The 20,235-nt window shown below is 39.6% G+C and overlaps 2 protein-coding genes across 3 annotated transcripts; one reads left to right on the forward strand and one right to left on the reverse strand.

Annotated features, from left to right (window-relative positions):
• Positions 1–120: 120 nt before the first annotated feature.
• Positions 121–14,421, forward strand: TK1 (thymidine kinase 1). Of its 2 annotated transcripts, none has more exons than XM_051995486.1 (7): positions 121–225; positions 352–383; positions 3,070–3,180; positions 10,055–10,148; positions 10,703–10,792; positions 11,485–11,640; positions 11,744–14,421. In XM_051995486.1, exons 1-7 carry the CDS (start codon positions 160–162, stop codon positions 11,933–11,935), a joined length of 741 nt encoding a protein of 246 aa, XP_051851446.1. In that variant the 5' UTR covers positions 121–159; the 3' UTR covers positions 11,936–14,421. The 2 variants fall into 2 exon arrangements, with proteins under 2 accessions (XP_051851446.1, XP_051851445.1); XM_051995485.1 differs by having other exon boundaries at positions 11,485–11,604.
• Positions 14,422–15,064: 643 nt separating this feature from the next.
• On the reverse strand, positions 15,065–19,794 carry SYNGR2 (synaptogyrin 2). Its single transcript, XM_051995484.1, has 4 exons — positions 19,357–19,794; positions 16,849–17,086; positions 16,520–16,659; positions 15,065–16,280 (listed from the first exon to the last, which is right to left on the reverse strand). Exons 1-4 carry the CDS (start codon positions 19,540–19,542, stop codon positions 16,083–16,085), a joined length of 762 nt encoding a protein of 253 aa, XP_051851444.1. The 5' UTR covers positions 19,543–19,794; the 3' UTR covers positions 15,065–16,082.
• Between the last annotated feature and the right edge of the window lie 441 nt (positions 19,795–20,235).

Below are 20,235 nucleotides of genomic sequence, written 5' to 3' on the forward strand. Positions count from 1 at the left end.
CCCCTATCTCGGGCGGGGATTGGTCCGGCGCCGGGAGCGAGAGTTCTCTATTGGCTGCTGAGACCAGGTTAAAAGCCGACTGCGCGGGAACCTTAGCGCGGGAATACAGCCGAGTTGACCGGGATAGTTCATTTCTCTTCCCGCTCCGGACTCGGGAGGATGAGTTGCATTAACCTGCCCACCGTGCTGCCCGGCTCCCCCAACAAGATCCGGGGACAGATCCAGGTAAAAGGAATCAGAGTGGGGTTTCAGGCTGGGAGCTAGATTCGGGGAATACAAAGAGCATTGGGCTGAAAGGTGAGGACTTTCCCATGGCCAGAGGACTAATGATATTTCTTATTTTTTCTGCAGGTGATCTTAGGGCCTATGTTCTCCGGGAAAAGGTAATCTCACCCCGGGAGGGGCAGAATTGGATGGGGAATTGAGACAGCAAAAGAAGGCCTTCAGAAGGCTGAGGGGAGGTTGACCAATGATCTACTTTTTTTTAAAAAAAACTTTAAAGAGAAAAATGAAACTTCTTGCCCTCCTCCCTTCCCCCCTCCCCCCCCCCCAAAAAAAGAAGGAAGATAACAGGTATACACATTTGCACGGGCAAAATACATTGGGTAAATTGAGCGGAAGATGAGAAAAGCCTCTTGGAGGTGGCATTTGAGTTGAATTTGAAGGAAACTGGGTAGGCTTTCTTCAAATGTGGAGTGAATTTCAGGCATGAAATAGCCTGTGCACAGAGAAAGGATTGGAATGTCTAGAGTGATGAGGGAAGGAGAATCATGTAGATTAAGCCTGGAAAAGTCGGGGCCACATTGTTTCCTTCATGGATGAAGAAAAAAACATTTTATTATGTGCCAAACATTGAGCTAAACCTTATGAGATACAAAAGAGAAGACTCTGTTCTTATATAATGGGGTAAGAAAAAAACACATATAAAGGACTTAAATATTGAATAAAGAAGTTTAAATGTATTTGATCTAGAGGTAATAGAAAGTTTATTGAGCAGATGAGAAGATACCCTCTGAGATTAACTTCTTATGCTCCCTTGACCTGGGAAACTGACACCTGGACATACACCTGACAAGTCTTTGACAATTCACTTTGTCAGTTAAGAGTCTCTGTAACTTTTCTTCCTACACAAAATATAGAACACCTTTTTTTCTTAAAACAAAGCCAACAATAAATATTTTCTGTACTAGTTGTTACTTAGAACCTGCGTTTTTAATTTGAGCAAGTCATTTCACATAGGGGCCTCAGTTTCCCAATCTATAAAATAATGGGGTTGGACTAGATAGTCTCTGAGGTCCTTTCCAACCCCAAATTTACAAATCTCTGGGCCTCTCTCCTAAGAAAGTGGAGTTGACACATCATTTTCATTCTCTCTTCCAGTCTTAAGAGGTTGTTCAGACCTTTTTAACTCTTCATGACCTATTTGGAGTTTTCTTGGTAAAGATAATAGAGTGGTTTGTCATTTTCTCCTCCACCTCATTTTACAGATAAGTAAAGTGAGGTACAGGGTAAAGGAGCTTGCCCAGGGTCCCTCAATTAATAATTGTCTGATTGTGGATTTGAATTCAGGTCTTTCTGACTAGACTCAGCTGCCTGAGGAAGAGGTGGCTTTCTCCTTTGCTAAATCCAATCCCTTTACTTATGCCTTCCATCCTATTCTTGCCCTTTTCTGAGAGCTTGTTCCATTAGTTTCATTTTCCCTTGGATCTTTGTTTTTTCCTACCGATTTTACTTATCTACTTATTCCTTCCTGGCTTCCAATGAATATAACTAGGTTTTCCCTTTTCTTTTAAAAAACAAAACTAGAGCTCTTCACTTGACTTTCATTCCTTGAAGCTATCATTTTATAATTCTTTTCCTTTTACTGCTTCTCCTTCCTCACTTGTCCCTTCAATTCTTGGTTTCCAATCCTACCAGTTGATTAAACCTTAGCATTCCCTTTGGATAGCTTAGTTAAATCTGATAGCCAGTCCACATCCCATTTCCCATTCCTACCTACTTTATCTCTATAGCTTTTTATACACTGACTACCCCTTCTACCCTTCTTGGGCTTGCTTTTCTTCTCTAAGACACTATTGGTTTTCCTTCCAACATTCCTTTTAAATCTCCTTTTCTGATCAGCATTTATCTTTTACCCTCCTAAGAATTAGTTTATCCTAGGCCCTTTCCTGCACTCTCCTCACTTTTCCTCCTTATCCTTCCTTGCTTCTTAATTCTTTACAAGTCTCCCACATCCAGTCAATTACCAAGCCTTATAAGCTTTACCTCCTTGACATCTCTTCCATCCTTTCTCTCAACTTACCAACATTCAGTCTTTCATTTTACCCCTATTAGAATCATCACCTAGATGCCTATAATAGCCTATTAATTCATCCCTCTATTTTTTGTCTTTATTTTTATTTATTTTTGTCTTTTCCACAGTTGCCAAAATAATCTTTCTAAAGAATGGGTCCAGTCAAGTTTTATTATCTAGCTCAAAAAAAATCACTGTTGCCAATGTGGCAAGATACAAAGTGTTTAGCCTGGGATTTAAAGCTCTACATGACCTGGCTTGGATTTATATTTCCTGACTCTTTAAATATTATTTTCTTTGATGTGCTCCACATTCCAGCTAAACTGGATTTACTAGCTGTTCCCTAAACTCAACAATCCATATGCCATCTCCTTGCCTTTCCATTCCATACCTGGAATGTGCATAATCCTTACATTTTTATCTTAGAATCCTTATTTTCTTTCAAAGCTTAGCTCACTGGCCATTTTCTTAATAAGTCAATTTGTTGATACACTCCTCAAATTACCTTGTGCACACCTGTCTACATATTATAGAATACACACTCTTTTGATGAGAATTCACTTTATATGAGTAGATTAACAATGACAAGAACTACTCACTCCATGCCTTACCTTAGCTTATTGTTTATTAGGTTTTTAATCTTACATAATGTGCTTAACTTTTGTTGTGTAATTCCCTGGGTGGAGGGGAAAGGGGCCATTAGGTATTTTGGGTCAATTGGTGCTGACTCTTGGTGTCTTTTTCCCTGTGCTGGGGAACCACTTTTGCTTTTGTAGCACAGAGCTCATGCGGAGAGTCCGGCGGTTCCAGATTGCCCAGTACAAGTGCCTCGTGATCAAGTATGCCAAAGACACTCGATATGGCAAAAGTTTCTCCACACATGACCGGTCAGTTCCCTCCTCCAATTTCATGTTGGTTCCCCAGCTAAAGTGTAAATCAGAGGAAATAATATTATATAGTGTTAAATAGCTTAGTGATAATTTCATATATTTTAGTGGTGATGTTTTTTTAACTGGTTTTTGAGCACTTTGCTTTGATATTAAGGTCAAATCCCAAGGCCCAAAGAATTACAGGGATTCCTAGATTGTGCCAAAATATTTTATTCACCAAATATGCTTGGAATAAGTGTGCCAGGGCTTAAAAATTTCTTAAGTTACATGGTTGAAACAAAATTTAACTTATGTGGAAGCCAGAGTCCCATCATTGGTTTTATTCTTATTTGTTTTGGCAGCAGGGAACCAAATGTCCTTCTAGCCTGGGGTGGGGACTAAATTTCAGTAATCAGTTACCTTAGGGGATGTAACTCTGGGGTAAAGTCTACACTGGCTGTACATCCCATATGTAGGTTGCAACTATCTATAATTAACAGTCTTGGAGGTTTGGAACTGCCTGAAATTTAAACTAGTTTAACTGACTTGTATTGCCTGTGGTCACAAAGCTACATATAGTTAGAAGTAGAATTTGAATTTGGGTCTGACTTCCAGATCCAGGTCTGTCCATTAATCCTCATGTTAACCCTGAAATTCAAGGCTGGATGACTAATTAGTATCCAACTTTACTTGATTATTCAGTTCTGATCTCTATATTTCTTTGCAGGGGGAGAAGGGGGTGGAGAAAGGAAGGGCAGTTCCTTTTCCCTTGAGAAAAGTCAAATAAATGACTCTAGGATTAAACACTTTTGATGTTATCTGAGGACAATGTTTTGGGATTCTTTTTACCAATGGCTTGTGGATTTTATTTGTTGAGTTATATAGGGAAAAGGAGTATTAAAAATAATGTAATATTTGTACTTGTTTTTAGAAGTTTACTCACTCTAAACGTTTAAAAACAGAATATGTAACCACATAAGACTTGTTTTGTTATATAATGATGGTATTTGATATCCCTCATTAGACTGACAAAATCTACTTTGTGAAAATTGGTATGAGGTAACAGTCTCTATAATAAAACTCTTACTATCATTCATTTTCTTTTTATTTTTTAAGCACCATCTTTTTGAAGAATTTGAGGCTCTTTAAGATTCCAAGTTTATGACATCTTTTCCTGTCCTTATAGATTAATATTCTAGCATGGGTTTGATAACAAATAACTATTTAAAATACAGTAGTATTATTGAGTCAGTAACTTCCATTCCAATCTTCTCTATTACAAATTACCTTTTTTTTTTTTTTAACAGCTGTCATTCCTACAATCCCATATCACATCATATGCCATCAATTCTTTCAATTATAGGCCATTTTGATCACTGTTAAGTAGTCCTCTACAGAGGGATTACTTAATCCAAGTATCTATAGAAAACAGACACTTCATTAAAATAATTCTTTGAAGTAGAGCAAACCCTGAAGGTTACCGAAAATGCTATATGCTAAGTCTTATACATGGGTCTAGACTCTAAGCTATACCTTTTCTGATTACATCTTTGTATCCCTATTTCCCACTTCCAATTTGCTGAGTACATTTTCAGTCAGTATCCAAAGGTACTAGAAGCCAAGGACTTCCCAAAATCCTCAATTGGAATTTCTGAATGATAAAATACATTGAACTAAGATTAATTAGACACATCTGTGTGAACTATATTCAAATCTGAATCAGTATCTAATTAGCCACAGCTCAGCCATTAATTGGCTTTTCCTATGTGAGGGAAAACTTCTCATAGTATGCTTTGTATTTTCCCTCCCAAAACAAAAATTATGAAATGAAGGAAATTAAATATTATAGCATCAATATTTTAGTTATTTTTATTATGAAAACAAAGATTAGTCTTAGAATGGGCATTTGTCTTTTCCTAGTTCAAAGAGTTTACATATCTTAGTGGCCAGCATTTTCTTAGACCTGCAATTGGACTCAATTCATTCAAGCATCAGGTTTTTTTATTTTTTATTTTTGAAGTATTGTTTGATATTGTAGTTATAAGTGATAGGACTTCAGTATCAGAATCAATTAGGCTAAGTGGTTCTGATGTCCATAATTATGTAAGCAAAACAGACAGCCTCTGTTTTTCTACTCTTCTAACTCATTCAGTTCCTATAATATAAAATGTTTAAGACTCCCGAGTGAATGAGGATTCAGGGTAACCACATTAGGTGTACCTTGACACCCATTCCTGGGATCCTCAATTGTGGAGAAATTCAGAGCCTCATCCGATTTCTGATTCAGATTAAGGATCTTAAAACTGGTATCGATGAGAAACCCCAGAGAATTTCCCTATTACATCTGGATCTGATGAAAAATGCTCAGACCCACTGAATGTATACTTTAATGGAGATCTTACAATTTGTGAATTTCTCCCTGTGAACAACAGGCCCTTCATCACCTTGGCTCATGGTAGCGCTTTATCTGCTTGCTCTACCCCAATGTAATAACACTTATACTAGCTTCTCAAGTATCACTTTTCTGTCTTTGCTCTAACCTGATCCATGAGGCCAAATAAAGCACTTATTTTTTTGTATTCCGAGTCACTGCCCTTTTTATATGCCATTTCTTGCTTGGCCTCATTTCCTGCTGTTAAGTTTTGTGGGGTTGTGGGGATGTGTCATCAGCCTGAAGACAAAAAAACAGCCAAGAAATAGACATATATAGAGGCTTCCTGAGTCCAGGGCCTCATGGGAGATGGCCAGAATCATAGGACAAGTCCTTTACATGCCCTTAGTCTCTTCAGCTTGAAGTATTATCTTTCATCCATTTTGTCTTTTTGAAATTTAATCTTTTACATTGAAAATCTATTATATTTTCCATCTACCCATTTTATTTTATTTATTTTTGCTAAGGCAATCGGGGTTAAGTTACTTGCCTAAAGTCACACAGCAAGGAACTGTTAAGTGTCTGAGATCAGATTTGAACTCAGTTCCTCCTGTCTTCAGGATTGGTGCTCTATCCACTATGCCACCTAGATGCCCCCATCTACTCATTTTAAATGGAAAATTACAGAATATTTCAAAATTCACCCCCTTTTCACCCAGATAAAAAAACAAAACAAAATTTTTTTCTTTTCCCTTTCAGATACAGAATAATCTTTTCTAGAAAAATCTTCAAACTCATTTAATACAACTCTTGACCCATGAATTTTTTTTTCTAATAAAACAAACATTTATTAAGCATCTACTGTGACCCATGTACTTAACTATACGCTGGAAATAATGGGGAGGGAAAATGTAAGAGTCCCTGTCCTTTAAGGATCTACCTTCTATTGGGAGGGATAGCTTGTCCACATAGAAATATATTCAAGATATTTTGAGGGAAGTCCAGGCTGCTGGAGGAAAAAGTTTTATGAGAGATGATATTGAAATTAAGCCTTTGGGATTAGAAGGGATTCTAATATATGGAGATAAAATAGAAGAATTTTAGACTCTCTAGAGAGAGTCTGGGCAAAGGCTTCAAAGCAAAGAATGGGAATGTATGGGAATGTCATGTGTAAGAAACAGCAGGAAGGCCAATTCGGCTAAAATGCATAAAGTATGAAAGAGTCTTGTGTAGTATGTCTGGAAAAGGTGCAGCCAGATTGTGTGTATTTTATCCTAAAAGCAAAAGGGAGCCCTGGGAGTTTCATGGGGAATAGGGTGGAGTTGGGAGCAGGGAATAAAGTAGGCAGCACTGTACTTAAGGAATATCCATTCAGCAGCTGAGTAAATAAATTGGAAAAGGGAAAACCTAGAAGCAAGAGAGACCAATTAGGAAACTAACAATAATCCACTCCATAAGGAATAGACTTGAATTAAAATGGTGGCTGGTTGCGGGAAGAGAGGAAGGTAGATGAGGGTCTCCATTAGTCACAACAGTAAAGATCTTTGATTTAATCTAGTAGAATAGGTATATGAGTACTGCCACTACAATCTACTTTGCTTCTTGTGAGGACTAATCTGGGAAAAAAGATGTAGCCACCAATTTCTAGCTGAAAAGTCAACAAGAATTGCATGAGTAAACAAGATAGTGAAGGTATGTGTATTTTTAAGAGCAAATTAAATACAGACATTTTACCTTAGATATAAAGAGTGTACCTATTGCTTGTGGTAGAACTGGAGGCAGACTGAGAGGTCATCTAGTCCAGGGGTTCTTAATCTGAGGCCCATGATTTGTTTAACATTATGATATCTGGAGTTCAATAGCATTAGCTTCCTTTGTAATTCTATATATTTTATTCAGTGCATTTAAAAACATTATTCTGAGAAAAGAGGTCCACCCAGAGGCTTTACCAGATTGTCAAAGGACAATGACCAGTAACTCCCTCATTTTTGCACATGAGAAAACAAAGTATAATGTCCGGATTAGCTCTCTGGAGGATCTCTGGATGAGCCTTGATCTTAGGTGGAGGAGTGATGAAGGCAGGAGAGCCACCAGGAGGGTCTCTGTTTCTGTCTCTGTCTTGTGAGTCTGTCTCCTCTGTGTCTGGGTCTGGGATCGAGCTCAAGAGCTCCAGTCTCCAGTCCTTTCAGCCCTTAAATACCTCAGTCTGATTACATCATTACATCACACTAAGTATATGAACTAGAGAACCATTTATCAGTCACACTGAGTAAACACCCTGCTGTAAGTATCCTTGCTTCAAGTATACCTTACCCAGAGTTCCCCAACTATCTGCAGCCCTCTACAACAGAGGGGATATGTTTTTTCAAAAAAAAGAAAATAAAACTAAGCTTTTTTCCAGCTGGGTCTCCTCACTCAGACATGCCCCCCTCAGTATATAAATTATAATCTATATTAAATAGTATTTAAATACCAAATAATTTGGGGGATGTAAACACTGAATGGCAAGAAATAGATATCTTAAAAATACTTATTTGTTTTTAATCATAAGATTTATTTTTTGTGATGTGAGAATTTGTGTTTTTTATTTATTTTTACAAAGCATTTGGGGTTAAGTGATTTACCCAAGGTCACACAGCTAGTAAGTGTCTGAACTCAGATCCTCTTAACTCCAGGGCCAGTGTTCTATCCACTGAGTCACCTAGCTGCCCTGTTGGTGAGAATTCTTTTCCCTTCATACCTATTATTCTGATTCTAAGAAAATTCTTTATAAGAACTAGGAGTTCTCAACCTGAGATCTATGAACTTAATTTTTAAAATATCTTGATAACTTCATTTCAAAATAATTGACTTCCTTTGTAATCCTACATATCTTATGCATCTAAAAGTATTTTAAGAAGAGTTCTGTGGGTGTCAACAGACAGCTAAAAAGATCCATAACACACACAAAAAATTAAGAACTAGGCTCATTTGCATCCAGAAAGAGCTCCCGGGACTGAATATGGATCATAACAGTTTTTTCATCTTTTTTTTGTTGTTTGCTTGCTGGGTTTTTTTCCCTCCTTTTTTTCCCTTTTTTGATCTGGATTTTTCTTGTGCAGCATGATATGGTAGAAACAAGTATAGAAGAATTGTACATGTTTAACATATTAGATTATTTGCTATGGATAAGGAAAGAAAGGGAGAAAGATTTGAAACATAGGGTTTTATAAGAGTTAATCTTGAAAAGTATCTTTGCATGTATTTTGAAGGTGAAAAACTAAAAAATTTTAAATGTTTTTAAAAAATAAAGTAGGCTGATTCAGAAGTTAGATTTACATTTTCTTAAATCTTGCCTTTTTACTTATATTGCTAGAGAGTATTCTTGAGTTTGGGTTGCAGTGAATGAATTGTTGAATATATGGGGAGGAGAACTAGGCTCAATTTCTACGTAATACTAAATTTAAATATAAAATACAAATATAAAAATAAATAAATTAAATAAAAATAAGTATTTCTACATAATAAAGATATCCAGAAATAGGGAATTTCAGGTGGGAACAAGATGCCATTTTCATTATGCAATGAAGATCCTTATTTTGTCTGTTTTATGCAAGTCATTTAATAGCCATACCAACTTTGTCTTTACAAATAGGCATTATCCAAATACTGGCCTCTTCGCTATGTGTAATGAAAAGAGCACCAGATTGAGAATCAGAATGCTTGAATCCTGCTTCTGCTATTTATATCTGTATGTCTGTACCTATGTTTCTATTTCTTTTTACCTTTAATTCTTTAGCTCTTTGAGAATTAGAGCCTCATATCTGTTTTCATTAGTGGTCACAAGCCAATTTTTCCCTCTTTTATCCTTCAGCAATATTATGGATCTGCTACATTATTTTTAAGACTTATGCCCAATGTATTTATTCTTTTTTTAAAATTACATTATTTTTAAGACTTATGCCCAATGTATTTTTTTTAAATTATAGCTTTTTATTGACAACATATACATGCATAATTTTTACAACATTGTCCCTTGCACTCACTTCTGTTCCAACTTTTCCCTTCCATCCCTCCACCCCCTCCCCTAGATGGCAAGTAGTCTCATACAAGTTAAACATGTTATAAAGTATATTTTTGACACAATTTATGTGTGTAGATAAGAAAAATTGGATTCAGAAGATAAAAATAATCTGGGGAGAAAAAAAATGCAAGTAGTCCACAGAAATCTATCATATTTAACTTTTCTAAAATTCTATTTATATCCTTAACTTTTTTTTTTGGGGGGGGGTAGTAGATTTATCTGTGTTTGACAGGATTGAATTAAATTAAATTGAATTAAAGTCCCTCATTATTTTGCTTTGTAATTCACTTTTAAGTATTCAGAAGCTATTCTCTACGTGTCTTGATTTTAATTCATTTATTGTTGATATCAATTCATTATATATAGTATCTTTCAGCAAAATGTAGTTTCCCTGGTTATCTCTTTTAATTCAGTCTGTTTTTGCTGTTGCATCATCTGATGATTGCTATTCTTTGCAGGAACACTATGGAAGCACTCCCAGCCTGCTTGCTTCGGGATGTGGCCCAGGATGCTCTGGCTGTGACTGTCATTGGCATTGATGAGGGACAGTTTGTAAGTTTATTCCTGGTTTTTCCTTTCTATTGTCCCACAAAATTTTTCCTAGTATTGAAAAGCCAGATGATTGGAGTAGGACAAGGAGAAGAAAGGGAGAGCCTGGTGAAGGCACACACATATCAAAGTATAATAAACATTTATGAATAGTTTATCATCTTGCTAGATAAGTTTCTACAGTGAGACCACATATTGTTCTATGTGGGAGAAATGCTAGAGGATCTCTGCAGTCAGCACAATGGTGTTCAGGGTACAGAACTTCACTGTTTGTGAAAAGTTAACAGATATACAAACAAAGACTTAAGAGTACTTGTAACTACAAATGTAAAATATGTGTGGTTAGGAGAAAAAAAGAGGAGTCAAAGTTGTTTATTCTCCAAACACTGGAGCTAATCCAAAGAGCATAAATTGAAGTATTGAGTAGCTTTTCTTCTTTCTCTGCTCATCAACATTTTCTTTCAAAGGTATTAATAAGAACCTGAGGAAGCTTGCCTCTTTGGGACAGGAACTTACTGCCTCTCCATCTCTTTTTTTATCTCCTGGTATGTTTTTAGTTTCCAGACATTGTAGAATTCAGTGAGACTATGGCAAATGCCGGGAAGACTGTGATTGTAGCTGCACTGGATGGGACCTTTCAGAGGAAGGTAAGATTCCTAGTTATGGTATGGTCTTTAGATAAAGGACCTAAATGCCTGGAAAGTGGATCCTATGCTTTTCTTATTTTCCTTTTTGCTTATTTTTTACATCAGTCATTTCTGGATGAATTTTCTTTCCCCATCCTCCCAACTTAACTTGATAGCCTTTTTTTGTTAAAAGCAGTTCAACCAAAGCAACTGACAAAGCCTGTTACTGTAAGCAATGTTCTGCTGCATCCAATCTTCTACCTCTCCAAGACAAAGGGTGGTGCTTATTCTCATCCCTTGTCTCAGGCCAAAACTGGTCATTATGACTATATGGTATTCATTCGGCTTCATTTGGTTTTTTTTTTAAACTGAATCATCATAAATCTCAACAATGTCAACTGTCTTCTATTTAAAATTAAAACAAACCTTTCTGGTTCCTTTTTGTTTGTATGGTGTTTGTATCAGATCAAATTTTGCCTATTAAAAACTAGAAAATATTTCTTTTAGCTTGTTTCAAAGTCCAGATAGAGGGAAGAAAGATATAGCTCCAGGAAATGAAATGTGATCCAGGCAAATTTTCATGAATTGAAATACTTGGGCCAAAGAATATTGGGGCTTAGAGTTGTTTTGTTATTGTCCTTTTTCTTTCTTTTCTTTTTTTTTTTTTAAAGACATTCATTTACCATCACTTACTGTGTTTCTGGGGATCGTAGGCATTTGGGAATATCCTGAACTTGATACCACTGGCAGAAAGTGTAGTGAAACTGACCGCAGTGTGCATGGAGTGTTTCCGGGAAGCTGCTTATACTAAGAGACTAGGGGTGGAGAAAGAGGTAATTTCTCCTTTCATTCCCTTCCCCATTCTTCTTGTGAAGTAGGTCCAATCTAGTGGGTTAATTAACTCCCTGGAATGGCCTATATTTGGGAGAATCTGCTTAATAGAAATTACATTGCTGTCTTCTCTGTTGCTAGGTTGAAGTGATTGGTGGTGCTGACAAATATCATTCTGTGTGTCGACTCTGCTATTTCAAGAAGTTCTCAGGACAGTCTACTGGGCCAGAGAATAAAGAGAATTGCCCCCTCAATGGGAAGTTGGAGGACACCTCAAGCTGTCGGAAACTCTTTACTGCTCAACAGATTCTTCAATGCAGTTCAAACAATTGAGGCAGTTGGAATATACCTAGAACTGGCCTCCTGGAGAGAGATACCTTCAAGCATTCTGACTGTGTGTGTATATATGGGGAAGTCACCTGCACTTGTTTCTCCATTTCTAGCCATGTCACACCTATTGCTTATACCACCACCATGTTTCTATGTTCCTCAGAAAAAGGGAGGACTAGAAAAGACCTTGGGAAGAGAGAAATAGGAAAGAAGCAGTGCTTTCATAACTTGAAAAAAACTTTTTGAAACCAAGACTATATTTTATAACAATTCCATCCTTCCTCTGTTTGCCATCCTGCCCCAACTTCTGCTTGGCAGAACATACATTGCCAGTAAAATCCAAAATCTTTCACTTTCCTTTCTTCGGCTTCAGTATTTCTAAATAAAGTCTTTGTTATTTCCCTAAGTTGCCTCCTCATGCTGCGAGCTGTGCTTATGCAAGAAGCTAAGTCTAAAAGCATTGAGGGTTTCCCTGATTCCTTTGACTGGAGTTATAGCAAAATTCTGTGATGGAAGACATTACTTCCTCATCTGTGATATTTATCCTGACTTTCTGTTCTCAGAACCTTAAGATTTTGCCTTTTCTTAATTCTGTCAACACGATTATGATAACTTTGTGCTTTTTTTTTTTTTTTTGGGGGGGGGGGTGTCCTATAAAAGTACCCAATAGCTTCCAGCAGCTCCTTCAAGCCTGGGAACTTTAGTTTCCTAAGAATATATGAGTCAGAGGACAGACTCTGACCTTTACCTGGGTTCTGATTAGCCTAGTATGTCTCAACTTATAATGATGGCTTTTTTGAGTTGATGGGAGAGGACAGGAAGGTTCTGCTATAAAAGATGAAAATTGAAACTACCCTTTAGACATTGTTCTCTTTAGCCTTTTAGGTTTTTCCTGTGTCATGAGGGAGTTGTGGCTTTCCCCTTACACACTGGGATTATGTGGGCTGCTAGAATGAGGTGAGAGGATTTCTCCAGCCATTCTCAGTTCTTATTAATATCACAGCACCTCTGTCTGGGACCTACTGCCTTAAGTTTGTTGAGAGAAGTACCAAAGCACTGTTGACTAAGAGTTAGTTGGGCCATGGTAAGGCCAATATCAGATTCAGAGGACTATCCTTCAAAACCTAGAGTCAGGGTTTTGTTCATGGAGCTTGTTTGCTGTATCTATTAGGGAGAGAACAGTATTAGACCTAAAGACTTACAAAAGCAGAGAATGGTCTTGTCTTGGTGAGAAGCAAACATCAGACTCTTTATCACATCCATTCGTTCATTTAACAGACATTAAGACTTGTTCTTCACCTACAACGAATTTATACTTCTACTGAGAAAACATGGCTACAAATAAATGAAGAGGCAGATGTGATAGGTAACGTATAGAAGAAGAGAATTTGTTTTTGAAGAGGTACATTGAGCTAAAAAGTTTGGACTTGTTTTAGTTTTTCATTGGGAAGCTACTGAAGGTTTGTTTGCCAAGGAAGTGACAAAATCAAACTTGTGTACAAGGAAGATTAAAATGGCAGTAATATGTTTGCAAGATAAAATGGGAAAATGGTAAAAAGAACTTTAACGTAATTCTATCAGATTCCTCATTCCCTTCTAAGTTGGTGATCTTTGTACACAACACTCCCTCCTTACTTGGTGATTTCAATGACTGTCCCCTATGCCTGGAATGTTCTCCTTTTTGCCTCCTAGTTTCCCTGGCTTCAAATCTTAGTACTTTAAAGTCCTTCCTTAATAAAGCTTTTTTTTTTTTTGAGAGAGAGAGTGATCAGTAACTTAGTCTTTATTTTTCACCTATATGAAGAATTGGAATCTAAGGGTATATATCAAAAAGGGAGATGGCTCCGAAATGAAGGCAATGGTTTCAGAGAAACCTGGGAAGATACGTATGAACTGATGCCAAAATGAAATGAGCAGAATAAGGAAAACATTTAGGGTAGGAGGAGGAGGGAAAGAAGGGATAATTTGGAACATAAGGTTTTGCAATGGTCAGTGTCAAAAAATTATCTATGCATGTGTTTTGAAAATAAAAAGCTTTAATAAAATTTTAAAAATTTTGTAAAAGAGCCTAAATTTTGGCAGAAAACCTATTCTAGCTATGTGAATTAGGCTAGCCATTTTTTTCTCCCTCTGAGCTTCAGTTTGTAAAATGGATGTGAGGAGGGCTAGCTTTGATAATAGCTAACATTTATACAGTATACTTAAGATTGGCAAAGCATTTTACATATACTTATTTGATCCTTCTAACAACCTTGTGAGGTAAATGATATTGCCATCCCCATTTTACATTTTGCCTATGAGGAAATTGAGGCACAAAGATTAACATCTATGACTAGTCACACATCTAGTATGTGTCTGAGTCAGGATTTAAAGTTGGGTCTTCCTGACTTTAAAGTTCTGGCCTCCATCTATTGTATTATCTCGCTATTCCTCTGTGAAAGACTACTATGATGAAACTGGTTGAATAAAGCCTTTTCATTCCTCCTTAATCTTAGTGTTTTCCTTCTTAATACTACCCCCAATTTATCCTGTATATAATCTTGTTTGTAAATACAGATTTTTGTATTTTGTCTCCTCTGTTCTGTGTTCTAAATACAGGGACTGGGTTTTGTTCTGCTTTCTTTGTATCCGTCACTTAGTACAGTGCCTGGCAAATTAAAGATTAATGCACTTAGTACAGTGCCTGGCAAATTAAAAATTAATGGTAGTTGAGTGACAGAAGCCTTCTTTACCATCTACTAGAAAGGGCAAGTAACCTGGGTGAGCAACATGGGATAATTGCCACATTTATAAGTTGGATAATGTTGTTATATTTAAGATGTTGAGCACAAAGACAATGAGACTTCAGGCAAAAAAAATAATACAAACTAGAGAAATGGTAAAGAAGAGTACACCAATTTTGATTCTGGGACTAAAAATGCTGCTGGATTCCCATTCCAATTTAAAGCAACAAGTATTAGGAATCCACCATCCAAAACACCTACATTGTAGAATTCCCCTTCCTTTCCCTTTCTACCAGTAATTTAAGACCATAACAGCAATGCTAATAAGGGCTGCAAAAGGAGAAAAGCACATATTAAAAAATGCACACACACACACACACACACACACACACACACACACACACACACATATATATATATAATCTTTATTCCATCTCCAAACCAACTTAACAAAATGCAAAGTCTTCTGGATGTTCTTTTCTGATGGCTTTTTAATACATTCAGAATCATCCAGGGGCTGCAAGGTAGGCATGCCTTCTTGCTCTGCCTCACATTTTATATTTTAACAATGGAAGAATATTTACACAAAGCAGGATCTTGCAGGTTAGGCAAAAGCCACTCCCAACTACCAGGATTTCTGTAGCAAGGACTAGGCAATGCTGCCCCTGCTGTCACCAACCCCCAGGTAGACCCTGGCACCAGACCAGGTATGGATTAGCAATCTCGGAAGACAGGAGAACCAGAAGAATACAGCAATAACCACAAGGGGTTTAGGGCTAAATGCCTGAGTGGTCCTCACTTTCTCCTCCGAGTTGGAAAGGAACAGGGATCAAGAGAATAATCCCAGATAAAAGGATTACAGACCTGAGAGCAATGGAGTGTATATGTGCTGGGGAAATCAAGATGGGGAGCTCACTATATCTCAGAGCCCACCATTATTAACAGAAGGCATAAGCATGAAGGCATACAAACACCCTGCACACCCACACGCATAAAGCATCACAGAATGTCTCAGCAGGACCTGAGAATTCTAAGCAGCCACTGCCAGAACCACAGAAATCACAAGTTTTTGTCCCCTGGGATGAAGGGAAGATATAAGGCACTGTAAATAGCACTGTTGGGATTATCCACTTCTATAGTTGTCCCAAGCAAAGGGGAAAGCAGTGAGAAAACACTTCTATTCAAAACTGTCTTTTAAAAATGCTCTGTCCAAAGGCAGATTATTTTTCAATCCCTCCTTAAAGGAAGGCAGTAGTACCTCAAATTATATGGCAGGTTTGAAAAAGCATGGAGTACAAACAGGAAGAAGAGAATGCCATTGTGAAGGTGTACAAAGGCTCCCTCCCTTTCCCTTTCTACAAGGTGAAGACCAAGTCAAGCCTACCCTTCCTTTTGTCCCCCACTGTGCTTTTGCATGCTGCCTTAGCTTAGTAAACTGGAGGCGGCTGATAACCTTCAGTGGTCTCTGCATTCTGAGTGAAGGGTGGTTGTTGGTAATTGTCTCCAGCAACTCCTGGGTAGGAGGAATAAGGGACAGCAGGATCAGGGGTAGGGTCAATGTAGTTCTGGATGAAGTCATCTACCCCAGCTTTGTATCTCTGGTAGGCAAGGGCAGCCAGCAAGCCCTAGGAAAAGAGTGGCTTGTCAGAATTTAGGTGGATGGAAAAGTATGAGGCAGGGAAAGGGAGGTAGAAGAGATAGGATATCCCCCTGGCTCCCCACCTCCAACCTTCCTCCACAAGGAATAAGGAAGGGTTTTGGTTCGATATCTGAGTAAAGATCCCTAATTCTGACCCTCTCTTTGCCAAAACCCACACCTCTGGCATTACCCACCATAGGACCATGGTCCTAGGAACTTACATACCCAGGAGAAGATGGAGAAGAAACTGAATGAGATTGCTGCCCGGGCTGAGTCAGCCCCCACCAACACGGCTGTAGAACTGGTGGCTGCCCACTGATTGGTAAGAAAACAAAATCCAACAAACCACAGGAAGGTCCAGAAAGCTGGGGAGAAAATAGGATGAAGAAGAGCCAATTGCCCATAACAGTTACCCACCCATTCAAGTCACAAAGTACCAATGGGAATTACCAAGGAGCATAGGTGGATCTTTCCCTAGCTTTACCCCAGGACCAACTGTGGCAAAAGAGGGAGAAGATATGGATCCCTTCTCCAAAAACCCATGGGAAAGTTACCTGAGAAGATCATGTCACCAATGACCAAGTACTTGCGGTCAGTGGCATTGCTAATCTGAGGAAAATAGACATCAACCACGAAGAAGAAGACTGAAGCCAGGAAGGCAAGCACCCCGATGGCTGTGCCATATCGGCAGGCATCTTCATTCTGGTTAAAGATGCAACGGAGCTCCGTCGAGTGGTATGAATTAATGTAGCCTTCAGCAATGATGCAGGAGAACACGACCACAGCAAATAACTAACGAAGAGAAGGAATGTCTGATGAGGATGAGAACCGTTATAAACTAGACACCTAGAATTTGAAACAAATTGACTGAGCCCAGATGATACTCTTGGCTGATGTCTCTGTAACTAAACAGCTTACTTTGTGTTATTTTATTTCATTTCATGACTTCTATGCATTATCTGTTAATATGATTACTTCCTGGTTTTAATGTAGAGAAGTCAACTATTTCTTATGGCATTAATAGCCAGCTTACCTTTTCAGCCCTAGTTCATATTATTCTCCTGTACACAAATCTGCATTTCAGATAAACTGGACAACTAGCCATTCTCTGGATTTCAGATTTGTGCAAAATATTCCCTAGCCTGGAATATTTTCTAACTTTCTGTCTCTGTCTTTCAGAATATTTATCTTCCTTCACCTCTGCCATCTTCCAAATCTCCTTTAATTGAAAGTGTTCTGTCCCTCCTCAAATATCGTTAGAACACTCTGAGCCTCTCCTTAATCCCATCACTCAGAATCTTATATTTATTTGTATACATATCATTCCCCTATCTCCATCTTGCCTTACCTCACTCCCAGGACAGAGATCAGGCATCTCCAATGTTTAATAAATGTCTATCAATGAACACCACACTCATGTTTAAAAAAATAAAATTCTGCCATAGATCAATGGGATATGTGCTTGGCAATAATTCTTCCCAGGAAAAGAGCTGAGTGGCTTATGCCTCTCAATATTCTAATCAGTGATCTGGCCTCCAAGATGGAGATTGTCCTGCCTAGCTTTTGAAGATTGTTCTACTCTTGTTTATCCTTTCTATAAGCACTTACCACCAAAAAAGGGGGCATTTAATGCCACACAGCCACATAAGTCAGTGTTGACAGCTTTTCAATGAAGATTATCTGCTCCTCTAACACTATTTAAGTCAGGTTGGTGGGGGAGGGAAAGCATAGGGGTGGGAGTGAGGAAGACATTTCAGATGTCAGGCTGAAGCTTGTAAGTCTTAGATCAAATATTCCCCAGGTATATCTATGGGCCCCAGATCTACCCAGTTAATGATTTCACAAAAAGATGGCTATCTGGCCAAAGTGTGAACGTAAAAATCAGGGTCCAAAGGAAGACTGTATTTCAGCGGAAATCTATTAACAGTCTAGGGAATCCCCTACCACCAGTATACTTCACTTTAGATCTGCCCCTAAAAGAACGCTACCTCAGGGACCAAACTGAAAGAGTGGCCCCTCCAATCACAAGGGCATTCTCATTTTTAAAAGAACACATCAGTTTACAAGCAAATCTTGTTCTAGCCTTAAAGCTAAAAATAGGAATCTATAAATCTCTGGGAGGAGGAGAAGCAGAGAAACAGTGTGCCCAAGTCCTTCATTCCATGACACTACCAAGCCAATACATCACCTTCCCCTAGAGCAGAGCACAGGGCAATCTGTGCTCTGATAGGAGAGGAGCTTCAGCAAAAGATATTCTAGGCAGTGCTGGGTGCCAGTCAGTATCAGGAGGCATTGTCCAAGCATGGAAGATGCCTTCTCCTCACCCTATTCCTAAGGAATTCATTTCAAGTACTGGTCACATTCTCTTCCCTAGTGAACCTAGGGCTTTCTAAACATTCAGGGAGTAGATTTTTCCACAGCCAGTTCTACAAGACCTAAGTAGCAGCAGATTCAGATTTGGGCTGGGGCTAACTCACATTTTCCTTAATAGGAAGAGAAGGAAAGGAGTAACAATGGTCCGACCCTCTGCAAACCTTGTCCAACCAATTTTAAAGAAGCCAATTTCTCTGGGACAGAGGACTACATGCTCCAGGTGCGAGCAAGGGCCACTCTTTCCTTCCCATTCCTACTTTTTTCAAAGTCCCCTAATCAAAACCCCAACCCGAGAGTGATAAGGCAAATGGCCTGCCACCTACCCCCCACTTCCACCCAGGCCCCTCCCACTGCCAACAGGGCGGCTGGGGCCTGTGTCGGTAACACCGAACGCTTGCCCTGTTGCCGGGCTACCCGGTCATGCCAGGCCCGGGAGAGATCGCCCAGACCCAACGAGGAAGTAGGGTGGAGGAAGCTAATTAGGTGACTAAGACCGGGGGCAGAGCCGGGGCGGCGGGCCAGAAGCGTCTGATGGGCAGGGCAGGCAGACCCGGGAACCTGGAGCTCCCAGGAAGCGAGGGCAGCTCCGCCTGCCACCTGCTGTTTGCCGGAAAGTCCTGCCCACCCCTGTCCGGCGGGCCTGGGGCGCGTCCTCTGTGTCCCTCTGCCGTGGGGCTCGGGGTGCTCACCATGCACACAACCCGAACGATGACCTGCGGCTGTTGTAGAAATCGCCGTAGGTCGAAACTGCCGCCGGCCTTGGCCGCCCCGTAGGCCCCGCTGTCCATTTTGACGTTGACGTCGTCGCCTTCGCCACCGCCCGTGGAACGCAAACTGGAGACTCCCGGCACTGAGGGTGACACGGGGAGCTCCATGCCCCGCCCCCCACGCGCCAGGGGCGGGGCCTCCTTCCTGGAACGCCGGACCAATGAGCGCCGGACCCGCGGCGGGCAAGCCACCTGCCTGAGAGAAGTCGGGCCGCGGGAGGAGACGAGTGGTTTCCCTTCCCTTCCCTTCCCTTAACCCCGCCACCCCCAAGGCTTCCTAAGGTCAGCCCCTGTGCTGGCCCAAATCTTTCTACCTCGGCTTACTTGGCTTTACTGATTAACCCACCAATAATTAACCCCTTTTCCCCGGTAGCCCTCTTCTCCCCGCCCCTAATCCGAATTCCCAAGGAGAAAGCACTTGCGGGGGGGGGCCTCTTGTCTTATGACGCTCTCTTAAAACTCGCCCACGCAATCAGTCCTGCGCTTGGCGACCTAGGGAGGGGAAGTCCATTAACTCCGAAAGCAGCCCATTTCTCCTCTCGATAAGCTTAGAAAGTCCCTTATATGTATCCAAGCAAAATTTGCCACTTTATAACTGCTACCCGGGGTTTCATGTGCTTCCTCCTGGGACCAAGAAATGACCGAGTCGAAGTCTTCTTTGACGAAATAACCTTTCAAATACTCGAAGGCAGCGGCCTTTCCCCCCCTACCAACATTTCTATTTCAGGTTAACCCCCCTCCCCTCCCCCGCTCCTAGTTCCTTCAACTGATCCTCACGTGACTTTACCCCAAAGTATTTCG

Source organism: Antechinus flavipes, chromosome 4 (assembly GCF_016432865.1).
Source record: "Antechinus flavipes isolate AdamAnt ecotype Samford, QLD, Australia chromosome 4, AdamAnt_v2, whole genome shotgun sequence".
In the NCBI taxonomy this organism is placed as follows: domain Eukaryota; kingdom Metazoa; phylum Chordata; class Mammalia; order Dasyuromorphia; family Dasyuridae; genus Antechinus; species Antechinus flavipes.